At 42.9% G+C, this 26,189-nt stretch overlaps 1 protein-coding gene across 3 annotated transcripts in view; it reads left to right on the forward strand.

Moving 5' to 3' along the window:
• The window catches only part of c1h18orf54 (chromosome 1 C18orf54 homolog), a 55,643-nt gene that overhangs the window by 23,307 nt on the left and 6,147 nt on the right, over positions 1–26,189 (forward strand). For 2 of the 3 annotated variants that reach the window (XM_078219606.1, XM_078219621.1), the window contains 3 exons: positions 3,447–3,528; positions 8,549–8,689; positions 20,977–21,050. In XM_078219606.1, the coding sequence (XP_078075732.1) occupies positions 3,447–3,528; positions 8,549–8,689; positions 20,977–21,050 (297 nt within the window). Of the gene's footprint in view, positions 1–3,446; positions 3,529–8,548; positions 8,690–20,976; positions 21,051–26,189 lie in introns of those variants that run through there. The other variant, XR_013498703.1, reaches the window with a different exon arrangement.

A 26,189-nucleotide genomic window follows, 5' to 3' on the forward strand; every position in this document is an offset into this window, starting at 1 on the left:
GAAGGAGAAAGTCCATGACAAAGGAACACTTTCATGATGCAAGGTCAGAGGGAGTAACAATGGAACAGATAAAGAGGCAAAAGATGTTAGTGGAGGGATTGTGAATGCCAGAATCTTGAACACCTGTTATCGAAGAGCAAAGATGAGGAAGAAAGATAGACAGAAAGAGAAAAAAATAAACTAGCAAAGAAAACTGAAACAAACTGGAGGGGGAGGTTATGACTAAAATTGATGATCTCAGCGTTGAGTGCGGAAGGCTGTGAAATGCTCAATCAAAAGATGGGGTACGGTTTCTTGAGCTGGGGTTGAGCTTCTTGGAACACTGCCGCAAGCCAAGGACAGAGAGGAGCAAGGCGGAGAATTAAAATGACAGGCATCAAGAAACTCAGGTTCATGTCAGCAGACTGAACCGAGATATTCCACAAAGCAGTCATTTGGTTTGCGTTTGATCACCCTATAGTAGAGGAGACCACACAGTGAGCAGCGAATGTGTACTAAATTGAAAGAAGCACAAGTAATTCGCTGTTTCACATGGAAGGATTTTGGGGATGGTGAGAAAGGAGGTGGAAAAAAGGCAGGTGTTGCATCTCCTGTACTTGCATGGCAAGGCGTAGTAGAAAAGAGAAGGGGTATTAGACTTGGACCAGGGTGTTGCAGAAGGACAGTCCCTTTAGACTGCTGAAAGGAAAGGGTGGGGAAGATATCCTTGGTGGTGCCATGAGGTGGAGGAACTGGAAGAAGATGATCTGTTGAATGTGGAGGCTGCTGGGATGAAGGACTGGAACAAGGGGAATCCTATCTTCGTTGCAAAGGAAGGGCAGGAGTGCAAACAAAAATCTGAGAAATGGTATGGACATGGTGAAGGGCCCGGACAATCATTGAGGGTTTGGTTGGGGGGATGGACAGGACCTCATTAGAAGAAAAAGGATGACATATTGGAAGTGTTAGTATAGAAGGTTGTTTTGTCTGAACAATTGGGACAGAGGCAGAGAAACTGGGAGAATGGAATAGTGTCCTTACAGGAAGTAGAGTCAAGGTAATGCGGGAGTCAGTAGGCTTATAGAGAATGTTGGTTGGTTAGAAGACAGTGAATCATGATTGCACCACAGAAGGAGGCCATTTAGCCCATTGTTCTGTGCTGGCCCACTGCAAAAACAGTTCACCTGATGCCACTGATCTGCCTTTCCCTTGCGTCCCAGCAAACTCTTTCCTTTCCAGATAATAATCAATTTTCTCTTTAACTTGGTAATTGGAAGAGTCACAGATGGACCATGTGAAGAAATTAAATGCAAAGCCAATGAACTTCTCCAGTCCAGGGTGAGAGGAGGAAACTGAACAGCTTATAGAACATAGAACAGTACAGCACAGAACAGGCCCTTCGGCCCACGATGTTGTGCTGAGCTTTCTCTGAAACCAAGATCAAGCTATCCCACTCCCTATCATCCTGGTGTGCTCCATGTGCCTATCCAATAACCGCTTAAATGTTCCTAAAGTGTCTGACTCCACTATCACTGCAGGCAGTCCATTCCACATCCGAACCACTCTCTGCGTAAAGAACCTACCTCGGGCATCCTTCCTATATCTCCCACCATGAACCCTATAGTTATGCCCCTTTGTAATAGCTCCATCCACCCGAGGAAATAGTCTTTGAACGTTCACTCTATCTATCCCCTTCATCATTTTATAAACCTCTATTAATTCTCCCCTCAACCTCCTCCGCTCCAGAGAGAACAGCCCTAGCTCCCTCAACCTTTCCTCATAAGACCTACCCTCCAAACCAGGCAGCATCCTGGTAAATCTCCTTTGCACTCTTTCCAGTGCTTCCACATCCTTCTTATAGTGAGGTGACCAGAACTGCACACAATATTCCAAATGTGGTCTCACCAAGGTCCTGCACAGTTGCAGCATAACCCCACGGCTCTTAAACTCCAACCCCCTGTTAATAAACGCTAACACACTATAGGCCTTCTTCACAGCTCTATCCACTTGAGTGGCAACCTTCAGAGATCTGTAGATATGGACCCCAAGATCTCTCTGTTCCTCCACAGTCTTCAGAACCCTACCTTTGACCCTGTAATCCACATTTAAATTAGTCCTACCAAAATGAATCACCTCACATTTATCAGGGTTAAACTCCATTTGCCATTTTTCAGCCCAGCTTTGCATCCTATCTATGTCTCTTTGCAGCCTACAACAGCCCTCCACCTCATCCACTACTCCACCAATCTTGGTATCATCAGCAAATTTACTGATCCACCCTACAGCCCTCTCCTCTAAGTCATTAATAAAAATCACAAAGAGCAGAGGACCAAGCACTGATCCCTGTGGCACTCCGCTAGCAACCTGCCTCCAATCCGAGAATTTTCCATCCACCACATCTGTTCAATCTGTGTGTGTGTGTCTGAGCTTCCAGTTGCCTCTCATTGTAATCCTCCACTTTGCTTCCATTCTGACCTTTTCAACTTTGACTTGCTGCAGTGTTTCATTGAAATAGTGGGACAGTGGTTGGCACTGCTGCCTCACAGCTCCAGGGACCCGGGTTCAATTCCGGCTTCGAGTGACTGTCTGTGCATAGTCTGCACGTTCTTCCCATGTCTGCGTGGGTTTCCTCCGGGTGCTCCTGTCTCCTCCCACTGTCCAAAAATATGTGGGTTAGGTTGATTGGCCATGATAAATTGCCCCTTAATGCCACGGGGATTAGGAGGGTAAATATGTGGGGTTATGGGGATCGGGCCTGGGTGGGATTGTTGGCGCTGCAGGCTCGATGAGCCAAGTGGCCTTCCTATGCACTGTAGGATTCTATTAAATTCAGTGCAGGCTCAAGGAACAGCATCTCGTCTTTCAACTGGGCACTTTATAGCTCTCTGGGCTCAACATTTGTGGATAGTAACTCTGCCCCCATTTTGTTTCATTTTTCTTTTGCCAGTTTGTATTTTCTCTTTCTCTTTCTTTGACTTGGCTTTCAGACAGCACTTAGTCAGGATCTTGCCATTCACATCTCTAGAGATGTAGAATTCTTCAATGCAGAAGAAGGCTATTTGGCCCATCAAATCTAGACCGACTCTCCAACAGAGCATCTTACCCAGGCTCACCCCCTGCCCTATCCCCATAACCCCACATGTTTATCCAGCTAATCCCCCTAACCTACATATCTTTGGACACTAAGGGGAAATTTAGCATGGCCAATCCACCTAACCTGCACATCTTTGGACTGTGGGAGGAAACTGGAGCACCCGGAGGAAACCCACGCAGACATGAGGAGAACGTGCAGATTTCGCACAGACAGTGACCCAAGGCTAGAATTGAACCCAGGTCCCTAGTGCTGTGAGGCAGCAGTGCTAACCACTGTGCCACCGTGCCACCTCCACAGCGCCTTTGAAGAGGAACGTCTGAGATCTGGTCTTCAGTGATGAATTCCTCAATAATTTTTTTTCTTGTTCATCTAGCAAATCACCAGTGCCTGTGGGCAACAGCGGAGAAGATTGTTTTGAAACTTCAAACCCTGCTCTGATTGACAGCTCCCATCAGGTTAGTGTGGAGAGAGGGTCAGACTGCTTACTCTTATTCAATAGAGTGGAACAACCTTACCTTATTTCTGTTTGTATATTTATGTTGTGCTGGCCAATGTGAGTGATGTCGACTCTGGGAAGTTGAATGATCTCTTGGTTTGGAATCATGTCCAGTGCCCCCAGCTCCAGAATATCATGGTTAAATTCAGAAGAAAGCCTTCTCTGCATCAAAAGTGCCCTGAGCCACACAAAAGAGTATTCCCTACCATACCGGTTCCTCATTTTCTCCATTTTGTTCGCCTGTTGGATCTGCGTGAAATTGCCAATTGACATTAAATTAGGACTCGCATTGACACTGACAGCTAAACCAACACTCTTTCAGTTCATATCAAATACCACTGTTAGAACAAATAGAGATGGGGAAACCTCCAACCCAGCATTAGCTGGGGAATGTGGACCCAGGGCAACAGCCTCAGACTGAGGAGTAAATCATTTAGGACTGAGATGAGGAGAAATTTCCTCACTCAAATGTTAGTGACTCCTAGGAATTACCTACCTCAGAGGGTTATGGATGCTCCAATGTTGAGTATTAAGAACACCGATTGATCAATTTTTTTCATAGCTCAGAATCAAGGGATAAGTGGAGCAAAGTTGAGGTAGAAGATCAGGCATGTTTTTATTGAATGGTTAATGGGCTTGAGGAGACACTTGGTCGACTCCTGCTTTTATTTATGTTGAAAGATATTGGAAAAGAATGCAAAGTTGTATATCAGGCAGTGAATAATAGGATAGAGGGGTTTGAAGGTGTTCATTTTTGAAGATGGGCTATTGGAAGTATTGAAGCAAGAGACAGTGCCCGAGGAGCGGAAGCCGTTTATTACATCAGTACGGTTCGGTGCATTGGCCATGCTAAATTCTCCCTCGGTGTTCCCGAACAGGTGCCAGAGCGTGGCGACTAGGGGATTTTCACAATAACTTCATTGTAGTGTTAATGTAAACCTACTTGTGACACTAATAAATAAACTAAACTAAACTATGCAGGAGTTGGGTGTTCAGATATTTAGTAAGAATGGGGTTGCAGGACCAGAGGATGGGTCGCGTGATCCAGATAAACATGGAGAACATGGGAAAGATTTGAGAAGAGAGAGAAACGAGAGAAATGTCATCTCCTGGCTACAATAGGAAAAGGCAGATGTGTTTCAGCTTAATGGACATAGGAAAGTCACGGAGAAGCAGTGTTTAATTTTGGTCTGGGCCTGTTATAGGGAGAGAGGAGTTAAAGATAGGTGGTTGCACTATTGTTTTGGTTTGGGATGATCCTCGGACGTCTGTGCTTTTGACACAGGGTTGCAGAACTTGCTGTCTATTTATCAATGTCTAAGTCAGTTTTATTCCAGGTACACTCACAGTTGCATTACTTGGACTTAAGAGAGCAAAAAAAATGAACCATTCCAAGAACAATGACAGGAATGTGAAACATTGAAGGCGAAGATGGAGTGTTTGAATAGATCAACAACAGCAGAGGCATTGTAGTGAATGGAAGGCCAAAAGTTAGAATAGTTGGTAGTTTGAAAATGTGATTGGACATGGCTTGGGGAAAGAGTTTATTCCTTGGGGTAGATGTAGAAGAGAGGAATTTGCTTTTCAGGGTTAGCATGACAATTGATGTAGAGATTACAACATGACTTGAAATTAAAATGGATTAATATTTCATAGAATCATAGAAACCCTCCAGTACAGAAAGAGGCCATTCGGCCCATCGAGTCTGCACCAACCACAATCCCACCCAGGCCCTACCCCCATATCCCTACATATTTTACCCTCTAATCTACGCATCCCAGGACACTAAGGGGCAATTTCAGCATGGCCAATCAACCTAACCCGCACATCTTTGGACTGTGGGAGGAAACCGGAGCACCTGGAGGAAACCCACGCAGACACGAGGAGAATGTGTAAACTCCACACAGACAGTGACCCAAGCCGGGAATCGAACCCAGGTCCCTGGAGCTGTGAAGCAGCAGTGCTAACCACTGTGCTACCGTGCCGCCCACCACTGTGCTACCGTGCCGCCATTTCAAAAAGAATATTAAAAAAATATGGCGAAGGGGCAGCGTCTAACCAAAGAAGTGCTGCTTCAAATTTATTCTGGGTGAAGAGGAGCAAACTGGCAATCTGAATGTCGTGTAATGTTTGAAAAATAATGACTGCAGCATAGATTCAGAGTGACAATAGAAAATCAAAAAGGTGGGTTAATGATGGGATAGGTTATTGGAAGAAAGCAAATACTTGGGAGACAAAAGGAATTCTGTCCCGAATAAATGGTAGTAAGATTTGGTGAACAGAGCCATAAATAAGTAATGGGAAATATTTAAGTGGAAGACTCACCATAAATTTCAGGAACAGAAACGGGGAGAATGTTAAAAGCTGAAGATTTATGACAAAAATGAAGATTGGATCAAATTTGAAATTGAAAAAAATTGGAAGGTATAAATGAAAGCTAAAATGCATACAAGTAATATGTAGTAGAACTATAAGGGCGGTACAGTGGTTAGCGCTTCTGCCTCACAGCTCCAGGGACCCAGGTTCAATTCCAGCCTCAGGTCACTGTCTGTGCGGAGTCTGCACGTTCTCCCCGTGTCTGCGTGGGTTTCCTCCGGGTACGCCAGTTTCCTCCCACAGTCCAAAGATGTTCAGATTAGGTGCATTGGCCATCCTAAATTGCTTCTTAGTATCCCAGGATGCGTAGGTTAGAGGGATTAGTGGGGTAAATTTGTGGGGTTATGGGGATAGGACCTAGGTGGGATTGTTGTCGGTGCCAACTCGATGGACCTCCTTCTGCACTGAAGGGATTCTATGATAAGAAAGGTGAGGAGTACAAGATCAAACAAACAAAAGTGCAATAAAAACAGTATTTTATTAGGCACATGGGTAGCAAAGAGGGAGACGGACAGCTAACAGATGAAATGGTGAACAAGGACGTGGAAGCGATAAAGAGACAAAAATATGTTGGCTCAGTTTCTGAGGAGTGGACAATCGGGATTGTTGAACCACTGAACAGTTAGTGGAGGATATTATTGAAAGAGAAATTATACTAAAATGTTGGCCAAGCTTAAGGTTGTTAAATAGCTAGGAGTTGTTGCTTTACTTCTGAAGATCCTGAAAGATGCTGAGGAATAGTGAATGCTGCGATTATAACTCTCCAAAATTCATGATACAGAAAGTTAAAGGACTTCCACAAAGGGAGCTGGAGTAAGTTCTAACATTTTCAGTTAATTACTCATTCTTCAGTTGTTGGTTAATCTCTTGAGTTTGAGACTGATGAAATGACTGCGAACTTGCAGTTATCAAGGCAGATAGGCTCCATTTCATTAAAGAATTCTGCAAAATCAATGACAGGATAATTCAAATGAAATTCAATAGATGTGAGAATAAACACTTTCAAATACTTCTGATAAACTACCTGTAACACAAAAGGCACTCTTTGTCAAAAATAGTGGCAAATGAAATTAAGTATAATGTCACCATAAAACATGACTACGGCAGAAAGTAAAATGGCAATAGAAGGGAATTCTCGAAAGTAATGTTCTTCAAGTATCTCCTTTCTATAAATAAGCTGGATTGAGAAAGGAGAGAACTTGTCTTTATCAAATTTTTAAACCCTCTCAGCACCTTTCAAAATACTTCACAACCAAACGTCAGCATTACTTTGCCGAGTCAAAGTTGTAGATTCAAGTCCCAAGCACAAAGATGAAGGCTGACACTCCAGGGCAGTATTGAGGCAGAATGACACTGTCAGAGGAATGCAAAAGAGGAACTTTCCCAGGTATCCTGGCCAATTTTTATTTCTCAATCATTATCACAAAAACAGATTGTCTTGGTCATATCAAATTGCTTTTTAAACAATTATAGAGGCAGACATGTAATCAATGTGCACACAGCCAGGTTACACAAACGACAAATGCGATAAATGATTACTTCATCTGTTTTGACAATGCTGCTTGAGGGGTGGATGTTATCTAGGAGTCCAGGACTGCATACTCCACTTTAAGTAATGCCATGTTATCTGAATTGTCAGAGGCAGTGCTGCATTTTGGATGCAACATTATACTAAGGTGCATTTTGTCTGTTCAGATAGATATAAACGACCTTCTGACAGTATTTGGAAAAATGCTGAACTAGTCATTTATCATATCTCTGTTTTGTGTAACTTTGCTACATGCAAACTTGCTGCGGTATTTGCTTATGTAGCGGTAGTATCCACTTTATCAAGATGTTCCAAAATAGATTACTGGGGCGGCACGGTGGCATAGTGGTTAGCACTGCTGCCTCTTTCGCCAAGGACCTGGGTTCGATTCCTGGCTTCGGGTCACTGTCTGTGTGGAGTTTGCACGTTCTCCCAGTGTCTGTGTGGGTTTCCTCCGGGTGTTCCGGTTTCCTCTCACTGTCCAAAGATGTGCAGGTTAGGTTGATTGGCCATGCTAAATTGCCACTTAGTGTCAGGGGGACCAGCAGGGTAAATACATGGGGTTATGGGGATAGGGGCTGGGTTGGATTGTGGTCAGTGTGGACTCGCTGGGGCCAATGGCCTCCTTCTGCACTGTAGGGATTCTATGAACATAGAGAGCGAGCAGGAATGTGAGTGTGAGCAGGTTACATAACTGGATGACTGGTGATGGATGTAGTGGCCTGAGTTTCTGTGATGATCAGGGAACAAATTAGATTGAAAACAGTCCTGGTCGTAACTCTCCTGGCAAAAGTAAGTATTGTCCGACTGTCTCAATATCCAGAAGGCAGATTAACGTGTAACTGATAAAAGTAAGATTTGAATACGTAAGCCTTTGAATCACAAGATAAAAGGGAAACCTGAATGCTGTAAATGTGAAGTAAAAGCTGGCAATGCCCAGCAGCTCAGGCAGAGAGAGACTGGTTAATGTTTTTTTTAAGGTGGGACCTTGACTTTCTCCTACTGATGCAAGCATTGCCATTGTTTCCTTCTTTTGAGGTTTTCCACTTCAGTGCTTTGTTCTTTTTGATTTTAGAGGAATCTTTCTGGTTTATCAGGAATTTCTGGAGGAAAGCATCACGGGCCAGTTGAAGCGCTGAAACAGATGCTGTTCAGCTTGCAAACGGTGCAGCAGAGTTTTGATGACGAACTCTCAGAAGAACATGAGATTAGAAAGGTAAAAGGAAAAACACCTTTGAATTTCTAGTTTAAGAGTAGTATCATAGAGTATTGCAGCTTTGTTAGACTTGATCTAACCAGTACTTCTCAAACTGTTCTGGTTGAAGGATTGCTTTCCAGATGGATTAGCTAGTAGTCATCGACCCCAAATCTAAACCAAAATACTAACAGCACTATGAGTGTATGTGCAGCAGCTCAAGATAGTGGCTCACTTGTCGCCACCTTCTCCAGGACTATTAGGAATGGGCAATAAATACCACCCTTGCCAACGACACTCACATCCAAACCAGTGATAAAGGATAAACGTGCTTCTTTATATTTGCCCGTCAGTTCAGAAACTTCCTCCTCACTTAGAGGTGTTAATTTAAAATTGGGCATTGGCCAAGCAGGCTGAGGCACTGCTGAGATTCAAACTTGTGGCCTCCTGTTTAACAGGTAGGTTGGTGCTTTTATCAACTAAGCCATGGTGCCAATTAGACACCACAAATTTTTCAGTGCACGTCAACTGCGAATAACATGGTTAAAGATTAACTGTTAATGGCATAGATAGCCAATCAGTTCCTGTAAAAACAGCTGTTGATCAAATCAGTATTAACATCAACTGGACCATATTTCAATGGTAACAAGCTTAAAGCAGAAAATGAATATGAAGAGGTTTCATAACCGGGGAACAGTGATGGACGTACTTGTAAAACTCTAATAACTGATTGGTAAGAAACCAAGTGTTTACTTCGAGGCAGAGTTTTATTCCAACTTGCATGAAACTCTCCTCAGATCATCACCTGTTTTCCCTTTATATGCACGTTTAACCAATTCACTCCTAATTACTACAAAATCACTTATCGACTGTAACTATTTCCTATCCTAGCATTAATGTCTTGATTTTCTTGAGAGAATCGGAGAACAAATTGGATTGAAAACAGATGTAGTGGTCATTCTCCTGTTTAAAGTACACAGGGCATAATGGTGGCACAGTGGTTGGCACTGCACTGCTGCCTCACAGCACCAGGGACCTGGGTTCAATTCCCGGCTTGGGTCGCTGTCTGTGTGGAGTCTGCATGTTCTCCCATGTCTGCGTGGGTTTCCTCCGGGTGCTCTGGTTTTCTCCCACAGTCTGAAAGATGAGCCGGTTAGGGGCATTGGCCATGCTAAATTCTCCCTCCGTGTAGCCAAACAGGTGCAGAGTGTGGCGATTAGGGGATTTTCACAGTAACTTCATTGCAGTTGTTAATGTAAGCCTACTTGTGACACTAATGAATAAAGTTTAAATTTAATTGCCTGACTCAAAAATAAACCCTCCCATAGACCAAAATGTTTCCAACTTTCCAATTCTATTGCAGAGTTCTCATCTGAATGTGACGTTTTTGGGAGTTTTTCGCAGACCTGTGTAAATCCAATCCAGTTTTACTGTTAATTAATCATACAATTTGTATTACTGCAAAATGGTGGAACATTGAAGAAAGTCAAACTGACAGCTATCAAACTTTACATTAAGAAAGAGTATGTGTTGGAAATTTTGAATAGCATCAAGATAGATAAGTCGCTGGGACCGGATGGGATGTACTCCAGGTTACTGTGGGAGGCGAGGGAGGAGTTTGCCGAGCCTCTGGCGATGATCTTTGCGTCGTCGATGGAGACGGGAGAGGTTCCGGAGGATTGCGGATGTGGTTCCTGTATTCAAGAAAGGGAATAGGGATAGCCCAGGAAATTACCGACCGGTGAGTCTAACCTCAGTGGTTGGTAAGTTGATGGAGAAGATCCTGAGGAACAGGATTTATGAACATTTAGAGAAGTTTACTATGCTCAAAAGTAGTCAGCACGGCTTTGTCAAAGGCAAATCGTGCCTTACGAGCCTGGTGGAGTTCTTTGAAAATGTGACTAAACACATTGACGAAGGAAAAGCGGTAGATGTGGTTTACATGGACTTCAGAAAGGCGTTCGACAAGGTCCCCCATGCAAGACTTCTCGAGAAAGTGAGAGGGCATGGGATCCAAGAGGCTGTTGCCTTGTGGCTTCAGAACTGGCTTGCCTGCAGAAGGCAGAGAGTGGTTGTAGATGGGTCTTTTTCAGAATGGAGGTCGGTCACCAGTGGAGTGTCCCAGGGATCTGTTCTGGGACCCTTGCTGTTTGTCATTTTCATAAATGACCTGGATGAGGAAGTGGAGGGATGGGTTGGTAAGTTTGCCGACGACACGAAGGTTGGTGGTGTTGTGGATAGGTTGGAGGGATGTCAGAAGCTGCAGCGTGACATAGATAGGATGCAAGACTGTGCAGAGAAGCGGCAGATGGACTTCAACCCTGATAAATGTGTAGTGGTCTATTTTGGCAGGTCAAATGGGATGAAGGAGTATAATATCAAGGGTAAGACTCTTAGCAGTGTAGAGGATCAGAAGAACCTTGGGGTCCAGGTCCATAGGATTCTTAAATCGGCCTCGCAGGTAGAGGAGGTGGTTAAGAAGGCGTATGGTGTGCTGGCCTTCATCAATCGAGGGGTTGAGTTTAGGAGTCGGGAGATAATGATGCAGCTATATAAGACCCTCGTCAGACCCCACTTGGAGTATTGTGCTCAGTTCTGATTGCCTCATTACAGGAGGGATGTGGAAATGATTGAAAGGGTGCAGAGAAGATTTACAAGGATGTTGCCCTGGATTGGTTGGCATGCCTTATGAGGATAGGCTGAGGGAGTTCGGTCTTTCCTCGTTGGAGAGACGAAGGATGAGAGGTGACCTGATAGAGGTGTACAAGATGTTGAGAGGTATAGATCGGGTGGATTCTCGGAGGCTTTTTCCCAGGGCTGAAATGGCTGCTACGAGAGGACACAGGTTTAAGATGCTGGGGAGTAGGTACAGAGAAGATGTCAGGGATAAGTTTTTCACTCAGAGGGTGGTGGGTGAGTGGAATCGGCTGCCGTCAGTGGTGGTGGAGGCAAACTCGATAGGGTCTTTTAAGAGACTTCTGGATGAGTACATGGGACTTAATAGGATTGAGGGTTATAGGTAAGCCTATATATAAGCCTAGGTAGGTAGGGACATGACCGGCGCAACTTGTGGGCTGAAGGGCCTGTTTGTGCTGTATTTTTCTATGTTCTATGTTCTAAACTAACAAGAGGTTAATATAAACAGAAAATGCTTGAAATACTCTTCAGGCCATGTAGTGCTATAATGGCATTTGCTCTCAATTCCAAATTGAATGTACCTGAGTAACACTCACCTGACGAAGGAGCAGTGCTCCGAAAGCTCATGATTCCAAATAAACCTGTTGGACCTGTGAGACTTCTTACTGTGCCCACCCCAGTCCAACGCCAGCATCTCCACATCATGCATACCTGAGTAACACAGTAGCTGGCCACCTCCCCTCCCCTCCTATCAAAAATAAATGTGACTTTCACCACTTAAAAACATAACATCATGACAAAGCACCCATCACTACTAAGAGAGCTGAGTCCTTAGGAGCTTTGGTCAGCTATTCATGTAGGACTGATGTATACTATTGTTGATTTATACAAAGTTGGTGACGTGCCTTTTTTCCTTCCTTCCATTTTGCTCCCACGTTTTTCTTTTCTGTCTCATCTGGTAGAAAGATTTATTTTGAGGACCCCCCAACCTGGAAACTATCTATAGACCCCCAAGGGTTCGTGGACCCCAGGTTGTGAACCAGTGATCTCAATTATGAATGTTTAATGCTAATACACTGTAGGAAAATGCTTCTTGCAGGATGCTCTTATATTCATTACCGTTCTTCTTAACTCAATAATTTGAAAGGACAAATTCTATTAATGTTCTTTTGGATATTTTAAAACAGTTCAGGGGAGTATGAACATTTTCTGCACCCAACATTATGACTGAGCATTTGTTTATTTTTTGGTTGCTTCAAGCTCCTGTTAAGAGCTTTGTACAGAGCCAGTTTTCAATCTCTCGGCATCTGTGGTCCGTTTACATTACAGCAAAATCCTCTTAAATTTCTTTGTTGATAATTTTTTTTTCTTCATTCAAGGGATGTGGGTTTCGCTGACTGCACCAGCATTTATTCACTGTCACGAAGTTGGTGGTGAGCTGCCTCCTTGAAAAATGAGGAATTTTTGTGCCAAAGAATGGACTTTTTGGTTCTGAGACTGAGTAATCCATTCTCTAGTTGTTTATAGCAGGGGTTGGAGTACTTTGAGGGCTACTCACTGCTGGCTACAATATTTTAAATAAAATGTGTGAGAAGGTTCAGAAAAAAAATGATCCAAGTCCAATTCTAAACATAAACAAATGAAAACATCAGAGATTTCAAAATTTCCTCAATAAGTTGGTGATCCAAGAAGGAATATGTAAAGATATCAAGAATACTAAATGACAGTCAGCATGATATATGAGGGAAATTATATCAGCAATGCAGAGTGCCAATTTAGGGAAGCGATGTCCTAGTGGTATTATCGCTAGACTATTAATCCAGCAACTCGGCTAATACTCTGGGGACCCATGTTCACATCCCGCCACAGCAGGTAGTAGAATTTGAATTCAATAAAAATATCTGGAATTAAGAATCTACCAATGACCATGAAACCATTGTCGATTGTCAGAAAAACCGATCTGGTTCACTGAAGGCCGGCACAGTGGTTAGCACTGCTGCCTCACAGCGCCAGGGACCTGGGTTTGATTTCCAGCTTGGGTCACTGTCTGGAGTTTACACATTCTCCCCGTGTCTGCGTGGGTTTCCTCCAGTGCTCCGGTTTCCTCCCACAGTCCGAAAGATGTGCTGGTTAGGTGCATTGACCCGAACAGGCGCTGGAATATGGTGACTAGGGGAATTTCACAGTAACTTCATTGCAGTGTTAATGTAAGCCTTACTTGTGACTGATAAATAAACTTTAATGTGCATTAGGGAAGGAAATCTGCCCTCCTTACCTGGACTGGCCTACAGAACCACAGCAATGTGGTTGACTCTCAACTGCAAATAGGGGTGGGCAATAAATGCTGGCCAGCCAGCGACTCCCATGTCCCACAAATGAATTTTAAAAAAAATTAAACTGGTGAACAGTAAATTTAAAACACAAGTTACGAAACATATTTATTTAGAAGTTATCTTTCAGATGGGGTAGGGGCTTAAAAAAATTGCAGGTAGTCAGAATACAGCTGATTGCTAAGCTGAGAGAGATGGTGTACTGCTTGAACGAGATTTAATGGGCTGTCTGTGCTTTTCACTTTTTTGCTTTTAGTGCAAAGTTTTCTGTACACTAACTGATGAGTGCCCCCAAATATAACCAAATATTTCAGATATCCGTATTAGGAAAATTCTGTGCACTGAATGAATTAATTAAATTATTTTTAAAAATTTATTTCTTCATTCACTTCATTCATTCATTCTTCATTCTGTGTTGCTGGAGGGGCCAACATTTATTGCCCAATCCTAATTGTCCTTGAGAAGTTGGTGGCAAGCTGTCTTGAATCGCTGCGGTTCATTGGATGTCGTAACGACCACAGTGCTGTTAGGAAGTTGGAGCTGAAGAATACTTGCAGAAAGAACTCAGAATCACAGAATTGTTACAGCATAGAAGGAGGCCATTTGGCCAATCGTGTTTGGCACCAGCTCACTAAAAGACCTTCATGACTTAGTGCCATTTTCCTGCCTTTTCTCTGTACCCCTGCGCATTGTTTCTATTCAGGTAATCATCTAGTGCCCTTTTGAATGCCTCAATTGAACCTGCCTCCATCATACTTCCAGGCAGTGCCTTTCAGACCCAAACCACTCATTGTGTGAAAAAAAAATTCTCACATTACATTTGCTTCTTTTCCAAATCACTCTAAATCTGTGCCCTCTCGCTCTTGATCCTTTTATGAGTGGGAACAGTTTCTCCCTATTTACTCTGTCCAGCCCCTCAAGATTTTGAACATCTCTATCAAATCTCCACTTAGACTTTTCTTCTCCATAACTGAAGTTTCTCATCCCTGGGACCATTCTTATAAACCTCTTCTGCACTCTCTCCAATGCGTTCACATCCTTCCTATAGCGTGGTGCCCAGAATTGTACACAGTATTTCAGCTGAGGTCTAACTCGTGACTTGTGTAAGTTCAGAATAACCACACTGTTCTTGTACTCTATGTCCCTATTAATAAAGCCCAGAATACTATATGCTTTATTAACTGCTCTCCCCATCTGTCCTGCCACCTTCAATGACTTCTGCACATATACACCCAGTTCCCTCTGCTTCTGTAGCCCTGTACAAATTTTACCCCTTCATATTGTCTCTCCATGTTCTTCCTACCAAAATGCATCGCCTCAGAGTCGTACAGCGCAGTAAAGGCCCTTCGGCCCATCGAGTCTGCACTGACAACTACCACTGAAGTTGCACTTCACATTTTCCAGCACTTGTCCCATATCCTTGAATGTTATGATGTTTCAAGTGCTCATCCAAATACTTCTTAAAGATTGTAAGATTTTCGGCCTCCACTACCTTCCCAGGCAATGCATTCCAGATTCTCGCCACCCTCTGAGTGAGAAAAAGTTTTCCGCAAATCACCTCTGAATCTCCTCCTCTTTACCCTAAAACTGTGCCCTCTAGCGATTGACCAAGGGGAACAGCTGCTTCCTGTTCACCCTGACCATACCCCTCTCAATCTTATACAGCTCATGTCCTCCCTCAGCCTTCTCTGCTCTAGAGAAAATAACCCAAGTCTATCAAATAAAAGCAAATTCTCTCTCGGTTCCAAGTCTATCCAATCTCTTTATAGCTAAAATGTTTCTCCCACACAACATCCTGGTGAATCTCCTCTACCCCCTCCAGTGCAATCTCATCCTTCCCATAGTGAGGTGACCAGAACTGCCCACAGTACTCCAGCTGTAGCCACACCAACATTCTGTACAGCTCCAACATTACCTCCTTGTTCTTGTAGTCTATGCCACGACTGATAAAAGCAAGTGTCTCGAATGGCTTCTTAACTATCCCTATCACCTGCCCTGCCACCTTCAGGGATCTTTGAATAATTGGTTGTCCTCTGCACATTTTTATAATTGAATTTGTGTACATTGACCAGTCGATTGGTCACTGTCCAGCTAGGATACCTCAAATTGTTACAACCTCGGGTGAGGAGGGATGAGTGACTCTGTGGGCGGGATTTTCCAGCTCCGCTCACCCCAAAACCAGAAAATCCTGCCCGAGGTCAACTCACCTTTACGCTATGGTTCACGTGGCAAGCGGGACGGGAACATTCCCCCCTGTGTCTTCATTCAATCCACCTCTGTTGGAAGCAACAAGGTTTAATCTAACAAGGTTCCATTTCCCTTGGATACCTTTTCCAGATGCAGTAGTTATGTTTAAAAAGGAGCCAATTTAACCAAGCTTTCTCGAGTTAAAATGAGTAAGTTTATTAACTACAAAAAAGGTAAAAAAACGTGAATCCACATTCATACAGATTAGAAGTAAAAATTGAATCCAATAGTACGTAAATATAAGTAAAAAGTTACATGGAACAGTCTTGAGTTGTGAGGAGTAGAGAACGATGCATTGTAGCCGATACTGGTTAATTCCAGTAGTTGATGCTTCGGGTTCAGATGTTATGTAATTCGGTAGAGAGATTTCTGTTCTTTTTCCAGCTGCGATCCTTCTGGCTGCTCAACTTTCACAGTCAGAAAGAGAGTTTTAGATGTTCCTGCAAAAGCTGGCTATTTTGCAGGGGTCCTGCCTTACAACTACTTTTCTTACAGCTCTCTTGGCTGACCTTCAGCCTCTGTCTTTGTGTATTCGAACAAGAGTCCATTAGTCAGTCCAGGCTATTTTCCCCAGGTCTTTGGATGAAATAGCCACTATGTTTCCTTTGTCTTTACCAGCGATGGTAATCAGTCTTTGGAATCTTTTAGAATTGATTTGTCTGGAAGCACATTTGTCTGGGTACCATTGTACCTTAGAGAAGGATCCTGCAGCCATTCCTGTCAGTGGCTAGTCTTAGGGTCCTCAGGGTCTGTGTTCTTTTTAGAAATATAAAACTTTGATCTTTTTTACAGTCCAATATCTCTATAATTCCAGGGTTTTTTCTCAATTATCAAAATAAATTGGTGGAGACAGAGAAAATACATTTTTAAAGAAGAAGCAGCAAGGAATATTTTCAAATTTTTGGACAAAATTACACTTGTTTTTGAACAGAATATTGATGATCTCGTTAAGCAGATAATGAAATATTGAAGCCAGCCATGTGTAGGGACGATCATCAGTCATTGATCCTGCGGTGCTCCAGCTTTAACTCTGCTCATTCGGTTCTCTACCTAGCTCATTACTGCCTTTTGAGCTTAACTATTGTCTCATTACACCATGTCCTATCCTAATGTATTTTTTCCCTCGACCTCAAATCTCTGCAAGTAATAACTTTCAGATTTAATTTCTCTGTAAAAGTTTTTAAATCCAAGCTGGATGTAATATAGATGTTGATTTCTGAATTGGCATCTACTCTTTCAGCATAGGTCTGATATGTACTTGACTAAATTAAAAAATAAATCGACGCACTTTCCATCTTATAAGCCTATAGTAGTTATTGGCATTGCTCCTAATATCTGTGACATTGGAGCACTAATGAACAGCGCTTAAACCCTCATTTTATAGTATGTCCAAATGCTTCATGATCACAATGAAGTACAAGTTGGTCCTGAAAGGTACAACTGTCTTAACTGTAGATTAATCATCAATTCTATTGTTGCTGGTATAATAACCCGTTCATAAAGAATATTCAACCATACAATTGTGACAAGACAAAACCTAACACTATGATTTCTTATAAAGTATATAGAACATCGGTCCTCGATGTTGCGCCGACCAGTGGGACCAAACTAAAGCCCCTCTAATCTACACTATTCCAATATCATCCATATGTTTATCCAATAACCATTTGAATATAGGGGGCAACAATGGCCCAGTGACATTATCGCTAGACTATTTAATCCAGAAACTCAGCTAATGTTGTGGGGATCCGGGTTCGAATCCTGCCACGGCAGATGGTGGAATTTTGACTTTGATCAAATAATCTCTGGAATTAAGAATCTATTGATCATGAAACCATTGTCAATTGTCGGAAAAACCCATCTGGTTTACTAATGTCCTTTAGGGAAGTAAATCTGCTATCCTAACCCGGTCTGGCCTACATGTGACTCCTGAGCCACAGCAATGTACTTGACTCTCAACTGTCCTCTGGACAAGGGATGGGCAAAAAATGCTGGCTGGCTAGCCAGCGATGCCCATGTCCCCCGAATGAATCAAAAAAATATATGCTCAGTTATTTCTTAACTTCAAACTGGATCTTTCAGCTCACAAAGACCATTAAAAGGGAGTGCTGAGTTTACTAAATTTCATTAAAAATCTCCCAACTCCAGGTTAAAGTCCAACAGGTTTATTTGGAATCATGAGCTTTCGCAGCACTGCTCCTTCATCAGGTGAGTGGCTCGTGATTCCAAATAAACCTGTTGGACTTTAACCTGGTGTTGGGAGGCTTCATACTGTGTGTCCCCTAGTCCAAAGCAGGCATCTCCACATCATAAATTGCATTAAGGTTGACAAGTCCCCGGGGCCGGATGGGATCTGTCCCCAGGAGGCAAGGGAAGAAATAGCTGGGGCCTTAACAGATATCTTCACATCCTCTTTGACCACAGGCAAGGCTCCAGAGGACTGGAGAATAGGCTATTTTATTCCCTTGTTTAAGAAAGGAAGCAAGGATAATCCAGGAAATTATAGGCCGGTGAGCCTGACGTCAGAGGTGGGGAAGCTTTTGGAGAAGATACTGAGGAACAGGATATATGCGCATTTGGAAGAAAATGGACTAGTTAGAGATAGGCAGCATGGTTTTGTACAGAGAAGGTCATGTCTCACCAACTTGATTGAGTTTTTTGAAGAGGTGACAAAGATAATTGATGAGGGAAGGGCTGTGGATTTAGTTTATATGGACTTGAGTAAAGCATTTGACAAGGTCCCACATGGCAGACTGATACAAAAACAAAAATCACATGGGATTCGGGGTGGGCTGGCTAGATGGATACAGAACTGGCTTGGCTATAGAAGACAGAGTAACGGTGGAAGGGTATTTTTCAGAATGGAGATCTGTAGCTAGTGGTGTTCCGCAGGGATCAGTGCTGGGACATTTGTTATTTGTAGTATATATAAATGATTTGGAAGAAAATGTGGATGGTCTGATTAGTAAATTTGCAGATGACATGAAGATTAGTGGAGTTGCTGATAGTGCCGAGTATTGTCAGAGGATACAACAGGATATCGATAGTTTGGAGACTTGGGCACAGAAGTGGCAAATGGAGTCTAATCCGGACATATGTGTGGGTGATTCATTTTGGAGGATCAAATTTAGGTGTGAATTATACTGTAAATGGCAGAACCCTTAGGAATATTTAACATATAGAGGGATCTTGGCATGCAGGTCTACTGTTCCCTAAAAGTGGCAACTCAGGTGACCAAGTTGATTAAGAAGGCATATGGCATGCTTGACTTCATCAGCCGAGGCATTGAGCGCAGGAGTTGGGAAATCATGTTGCAGCTATATAAAACCTTGGTTAGGCCGCATTTGGAATATTGCGTGCAGTTCTGGTCACCATACTACCAGAAGGACGTGGAAACTTTGGAGAGAATGCAAAGAAGGTTCACCAGGATGTTGCCTTGTCTCGAGAGTGTTGGCTATGAGGAGTGGCTGAATAAGCTAGGATTGTTTTCATTAGAAAGACAGAGGCTGAGGGGAGACCTGATAGAGGTCTAAAAACTTGAGAGGCATAGACAGGCTGAATAGTCGGAGGCTTTTTCCAAGGGTGGAAGTGACAATTACAAGGGGGCACAGGCTCAAGGTGAGAGGGGAACAGTTTTAAGGCGATGTGTGGGGGATGTTTTTCACACGGAGTGGTGGGTACCTAGGACGCACTGCCAGAGGAGGTGGCACATTAGCATCATTTAAGAGGCATCTGATGGTACATGAATAGGGAGGGAATAGAGGGATATGGACCGAGTAAGGGCAGAAGGTTTTATTTTAGGTTTAGTTCGGGCATCATGAATGGTACAGGCTTGGGGGGGCCGAAGGGCCTGTTCCTGTGCTGTACCTTTCTTTGTTCTTTGTTCCAAGATGGCTGAATCTTTGTCTGTGGGCTATTGTTTGTGACAAAAGAAGCCATATGGGAGAGTTTGAAATGTCATACCTTGGACGAGCTGAGTAGCTACTAACAGACCACGTGGGAACTGCACAGCTCAACTTCATAGAGATCTACACAAAGGCAATTTGCATTGGATAGACCAGACTTGCCAGCAGAATATTAGAGTCTGCTAAGACAATGACCCCCTCAGACATTCTTTTTATGCCATAATGGCAGGGACGTTAGCAGTCCTGAAGACCAAGCTGAATTCCAGACCCTGGATAAATATCCTTTGTTGAAGATCTTGTGGTGAGTTACAGTCATGTGACCTAAGGCTCTGGATTGTTGAACAATTAATATTGCCTTCCTGAGCTGCAGTAGGCCACACAGGAGGATCTCTAGTCAGGCTGAACAACTGGCCCCATCTATCCTGACTCTGCTGGAAGTTCTGTACTATCCTCGACAAAGACAGATTCATCTCTGCATGTTTATTTCATCTTATAGCTCTGCTGGTTGGAATCATACCGAGCATAAAGGAAGATGGTTGTGATTTTTGGAGGTCAATCATCTCAGTCCCAAGACATCAGGCAGGGCGTTATGGTGGCACAGTGGTTAGCACTGCTGCCTTGCAGTGCCAGGGACCCGGGTTCGATTCCAACCTTGGGTGACTGTGTGGAGTTTGCACGTTCTCCGGTTTCCTCCCACAATTCAAAGAGGTGCAGGTTAGATGGATTGGCCATGGTAAATTGCCCCTTAATGTCTGCAGATGTGTACATTAGGTGCTTTAGCCATGGTGTATGCGCAGGGTTATGGGGATGGGGCATGGGGTTGAGCCGGAGTAAAATACTCTTTCAGAAAGGCAGTGCAGACTTGATGAACCAAATAACCACCTTTTGCACTGTAGGGATTCTGTGGTCCTATGGTGAGAAAAAGCACTCTTGTCAGAGTTTTTAAAATATTACCCAAGGAGTGTGATATAAGATGTCATATATAAGAGCAAATCTTTAATGGATGCTGGCTTTATAGAGAATTAAATCGATTTGGCTTCTTAATGGTACTTGTTATACTTTCAAAGATCAGTTAGTGCCTGAACATATTTTTAAAAATATTATGGTACATGTAATCATTACATTTAAAAATATTATGGTACATGTAATCATTTACCCTTTTGTTAAATAAAGCCATTCTTTTGAACAGATATCTGAAAACATCATGTCTCAGACAGATGTCTTGGATTTTGAGGAGGCATCTGGCAGCAAATCGTTACAAAGGTAATTTGGAATAGAAATGGGCCCTGATTTTAATGTTGGGTTACAGCAAAGCTGTTGTTCAGTGGGCAATGAGATAGGTTATTATATCAGTTAGCTAACCCGTTGAGTGGTAAATTGTGAGCTTCTGGCTGTCATTGTGTGCAGATTAATTTCTACACATTCCTGTTCGCCCGTCACTCCTGTGCTCGCTGACTTACACCGGCCGCTGCCTCAGCAATGCCTCAATTTTAAAATTGCATCCTTGTTTTCAGATCCCCCCATGAACTCTCCCCATTCCTGTAACTATATCCAGCCTTCAGATTCTTTATAATCTCAAAGCTCCCTAATCTTGCATTTAGCATCCCTAATAGATAGGGCTTTAAGTTAAGTTTATTTATTAGTCACAAGTAAGGCTCACATTAACACTGCAATTAAGTTATTGTGAAATTCCCCCAGCCGCCACACGACAGCATCTGTTCAGGTCAATGCACCTAACTAGCACATCTTTCAGACTGTGGGAGGAAAACGGAGCACCCGGAGGAAACCCACGCAGACACAGGGAGAATGTGCAAACTCCACACAGACAGTGACCCAAGCCGGGAATCGAACCCGGGTCCCTGGAGCTGTGAGGCAGCAGTGCTAACCCACTGTGCTACCGGGGGGTTCGGTTGCATGGAAAATTAGAAAATCAAAATTAAAGGAGAAGGTAGGAGTGCAGGTTAGTGATGAGGCCAATTGTTACCAGAAAATAAAAGCAAGGGACAGAATGTGTGTATATCATTTTGCAACAAGAAATTATACAATAGTGGGAAAAATTGATAATGGAACAAACTTAAAGACTTTGTGGCTGAATGCACCAAACATTCGGAACAAAATTAATGAGTTAACAGCACAAATAGAGACAAAGGGTATGATTTAGTGGCGATTACTGAGATGAGGTTACAAAAAGACTCGACCTGGGAATTGAATATCCAGAACAGACAGAAAGGAAAAGGAGGTGGTGCAGCTTTACGAGTGAAGGAGGGGATCAGTGCTGTAGTGAGGAATAATATGAGCACTGGAAATCAAGATGTGGAATCAGCCTGGGTAGGAATAAGAAATAACAAACAAGTCTCTGGGGGGAGTAATCTACAGGTCCTCAAACAGTAGTTCCACAGACAGGTACAGGAAAATCGGGAAATACTGGGGGCTTGTGTAGACGGGGGTTTTCTTCACGAGGCTATGTATTGCTAAACTTAAGCTAATACAGAGACTTATGAAATGCATTGTACTGATTTAAGACATGACTTTATTTAACCAAACGATCAAATGGGATAATGATATAAGGAAGCCCAGCACTCAAGGTATAGAATGTGGGCGGCCCAATGTCATTCTGAAGAACAGTGTCCCCCCATGAAGGCAATTATACATTCAACAAATCATATTGCCCACCTTTCTGGAAGAATGAAAAGTATAAATTCTAAAGTATAAACTTTAATACAAATCAGTCAATAATTATCCTGTCATTCACTCCAGCCAATAACAATACACATCATGACCTTAGAACATAGAACAGTACAGTACAGAACAGGCCCTTCGGCCCATGATGTTGTGCCGAGCTTTATCTGAAACCAAGATCAAGCTATCCCACTCCCTATCATCCTGGGGTGCTCCATGTGCCTATCCAATAACCGCTTAAATGTTCCTAAAGTGTCTGACTCCACTATCACTGCAGGCAGTCCATTCCACACCCGAACCACTCTCTGCGTAAAGAACCTACCTCTGATATCCTTCCTATATCTCCCACCATGAACCCTATAGTTATGCCCCCTTGTAATAGCTCCATCCACCCGAGGAAATAGTCTTTGAACGTTCACTCTATCTATCCCCTTCATCATTTTATAAACCTCTATTCAGTCTCCCCTCAGCCTCCTCCGCTCCAGCGAGAACAGCCCTAGCTCCCTCAACCTTTCCTCATAAGACCTACCCTCCAAACCAGGCAGCATCCTGGTAAATCTCCTCTGCACTCTTTCCAGCGCTTCCACATCCTTCTTATAGTGAGGTGACCAGAACTGCACACAATATTCCAAATGTGGTCTCACCAAGGTCCTGTCCTGTAACCCTTAAAAGGGTTAATGTTTATTTATTCGTCACAAGTAAGGCTTGCATTAATACTGCAATGAAGTTACTGTGAAATTCCCCTCGTCACCACATTCCGGTGCCTGTTCGGGTCAATGCACCTAACCAGCACGTCTTTCAGGATATGGGAGGAAACGCACGCAGACACACGGAGAACGTGCAAACTCCACACAGCCAGTGACCCAAGCTGGGAATCAAACCTAGGTGCTGTGAGGCAGCAGTGTCAACCACTGTGCCACCATGCTGCCCTAATGGCACCCTCCTGTTGCCTGGTAAGATGAGACGCTGGACATGAAACTGGCTAACTGACAGGGAGGATGTTTCCCACCGAATTGAACCCATGTGACTCTCATCCGACCTTGAGAAACCCCTTATCTGTGTCTACCACCTGTGGTACAGCTCAATGTTTTATAACTCTATTCATCAAGTTGGCATTGGTAGCCATCTTGTTCCCGACAACTGTTGATAACATAACTGCTTTCAGTGGAACTATTGTTCTCTGGAATGCAGGCCCCATCTCCTGTCTCATCCATCAAGCTCTGCTGTGTTTTGCTGTTGGCTGAAGCTTTGCAAAATGTCACTAAAAGCTAGCTGCATCCGTTTTATAAATTCAGAATATATGTTTTAAATGAGAAAGCGTTCCCACAGTCCAAGGTTATTCACTCAAGTCAATATTGTGTTAGTGTTCCTAAACCTATGGCTATGTGTTTTTATTAGCCTATTTAGCCCCGTACATCAGCTTGGAAGAAAGGGATGGCAATAATTATGGATGATTTTAATATGCACGTAGACTAGATTAATCAAATTGGCATGGTTAGCCTCAAGGGAGAGTTCATCGAATGTATTACAGATTGTTTCTTGGAGCAAGATGTTGTGGAACCAACCAGAGAATAAGCTATTTTGGATTTGTATTGTGTAATGAGTGGCGGTTCATTAATGACCTCATAATTAAGAATTTTCAAGGGAAGAGTGATCATAGTATGATAGAATTAAAAATTTACTTTGGAGGGTGGAAAACCGAAGTTCTGCACTTGCATCCTGGAGTTAAACAAAGGTAATTACGTAGGCATGAAGACAGACTTGACCCTAGTGGACTGGGCAGGAAGGCTAAAAGGTAGGACAGTTCATGAACAATGGCAGTTGTATAAGGAGATATCCAATTTCTCCCAAATAAAATATATTCCAGAGAGGAAGGAAGATTGTAAGATGAAGGGAAAAACATCCATGGCTAAGCAAGGAAGTTAAAGACAACGTAAAGATAAAAGACTAAGGCATACCATATTGCAAAGGCCAGTGGCAGGCTGGAAGATTGGGAAATGTGTAAACAAGGGTTACTAAATAGTCATAAAAAGAACAAAGGTAAATTATGAAAGAAAACTAGCCCAAAGTATAAAAAAAATAGCAAAAGCTTCTGTAAGTATATAAAAGGGAAGAGAGTAGCTAAAGTAAATATTTGTTGCTTGGAGGATGAGATCAGGGAATTAATAATGGGGAACACAGAAATGGTGGAGATGCTAAATCAATATTATGCCTCGGTTTTCATGGTGGAGGACACCAGTGCCATCCCAATCGTAACCGGTAATGCAGAGGTAATAGAAAGGAAGGAACTTAGAATGATCATCATCAATAGGAAAATAGTACTCAACAAACTATTGGGATTGAATGCCGACAAGTCCCTAGGGCCTGATGGCCAACATCCTAGGGTATTAATGGGAATGGCAGCGGAGATAGTTAGATCCATTGGTTACAATATTCCAAAATTCCCTGGATGCAGGAAAAGTTCCAGTGGATTGGAAAAATGCTAATGTAACACCTTTATTCAAAAGGGTGGGAGGCAGAAAGTAGAAAAGCATAGACCAGTTTGTTTAACATCTGTTGTTGGGAAATTGTTAGAATCCATTATTACGGAAGAAATAACAGGACATTTGGAAAGTCAAACCCATTCTATCAGAGTCAGCATAGTTTTATGAAGGTAAATAGTGTTTGATTAATTTGCTAGAGTTCTTTGAAGAATTAACAAGCCAAGTGGATAATGGGGATCCTGTAAATGTAGTATATCTGGACCTTGGGAAGGCATTTTGATAAGGTGCCACACAGAAGGTTAAGCACAAGGTAAGATCACATGGGTTAGGGATAAATTATTAGCTTGGATAGAAAGAAGACTGGCTAACTGACAGAATGTGGAGATGCCGGCGTTGGACTGGGGTAAACACAGTAAGAAGTTTAACAACACCAGGTTAAAGTCCAACACCAGCTTGTGTGGCTTTTGCTACCAAATAAACCTGTTGGACTTTAACCTGGTGTTGTTAAACTTCTAACTGACAGAAGGCAGAGAGTTGGGATAAATGGGTCTTTTACTTGTTGGCAAGATGTAACTGTCGGGGTGTCACGGGGTTTGATCCTAGGGTCTCCAACTATTTACAATCTATATTAATGACTGGGATGCAGGAATAGAAGGTACTATAGCCACATTTTGCACATGACACTAAAATAGGTAGGATAGTAAGTTGCAATGAGGAAATAAGAAACTTACAAATGGATGTAGATAGGTGAGGTGGATGGGCCAAAATGTGGCAGATGGAGTTTAACGTAGATAAGTGTGAGGTTATCCATTTTGGCTGGAAAATGGAAGGCAACTTATTATCTAAATGGAGAGAGACTTTGGGGTGCATCAGTGCAGAGAGGGATGTGGGTGCCCTTGTGCATGAGTCGCAGAAAACTAGTATTCAGGTACAGCAGGCAATAAGGGAGGCAAATTAAACATTAAAGTGTTGCTGCAACTGTATAAGGCATAGGTGAGACTGCACCCGTAGTATTGTGTACAGTTTTGGTCCACTTATTTGAGGAAGGATATTGTGGCAATAGAGGCTGTTCAGCGGAGGTTTACTAGACTGATACCAGAGATGAGGGAAGAGAGATTGAGCAGTTTAGACCTATACTCCCTGGAGTTTAGAAGAATGAGAGGAGATCTAATTGAGGTGTTCATGATAATAAAGTAGATGTAGAGCGGATGCTTCCTCTTGTGGGGCAATCTAGGACAAG

Source organism: Mustelus asterias, chromosome 1, assembly GCF_964213995.1.
Source record: "Mustelus asterias chromosome 1, sMusAst1.hap1.1, whole genome shotgun sequence".
NCBI classification, from domain to species: Eukaryota; Metazoa; Chordata; class Chondrichthyes; order Carcharhiniformes; family Triakidae; genus Mustelus; species Mustelus asterias.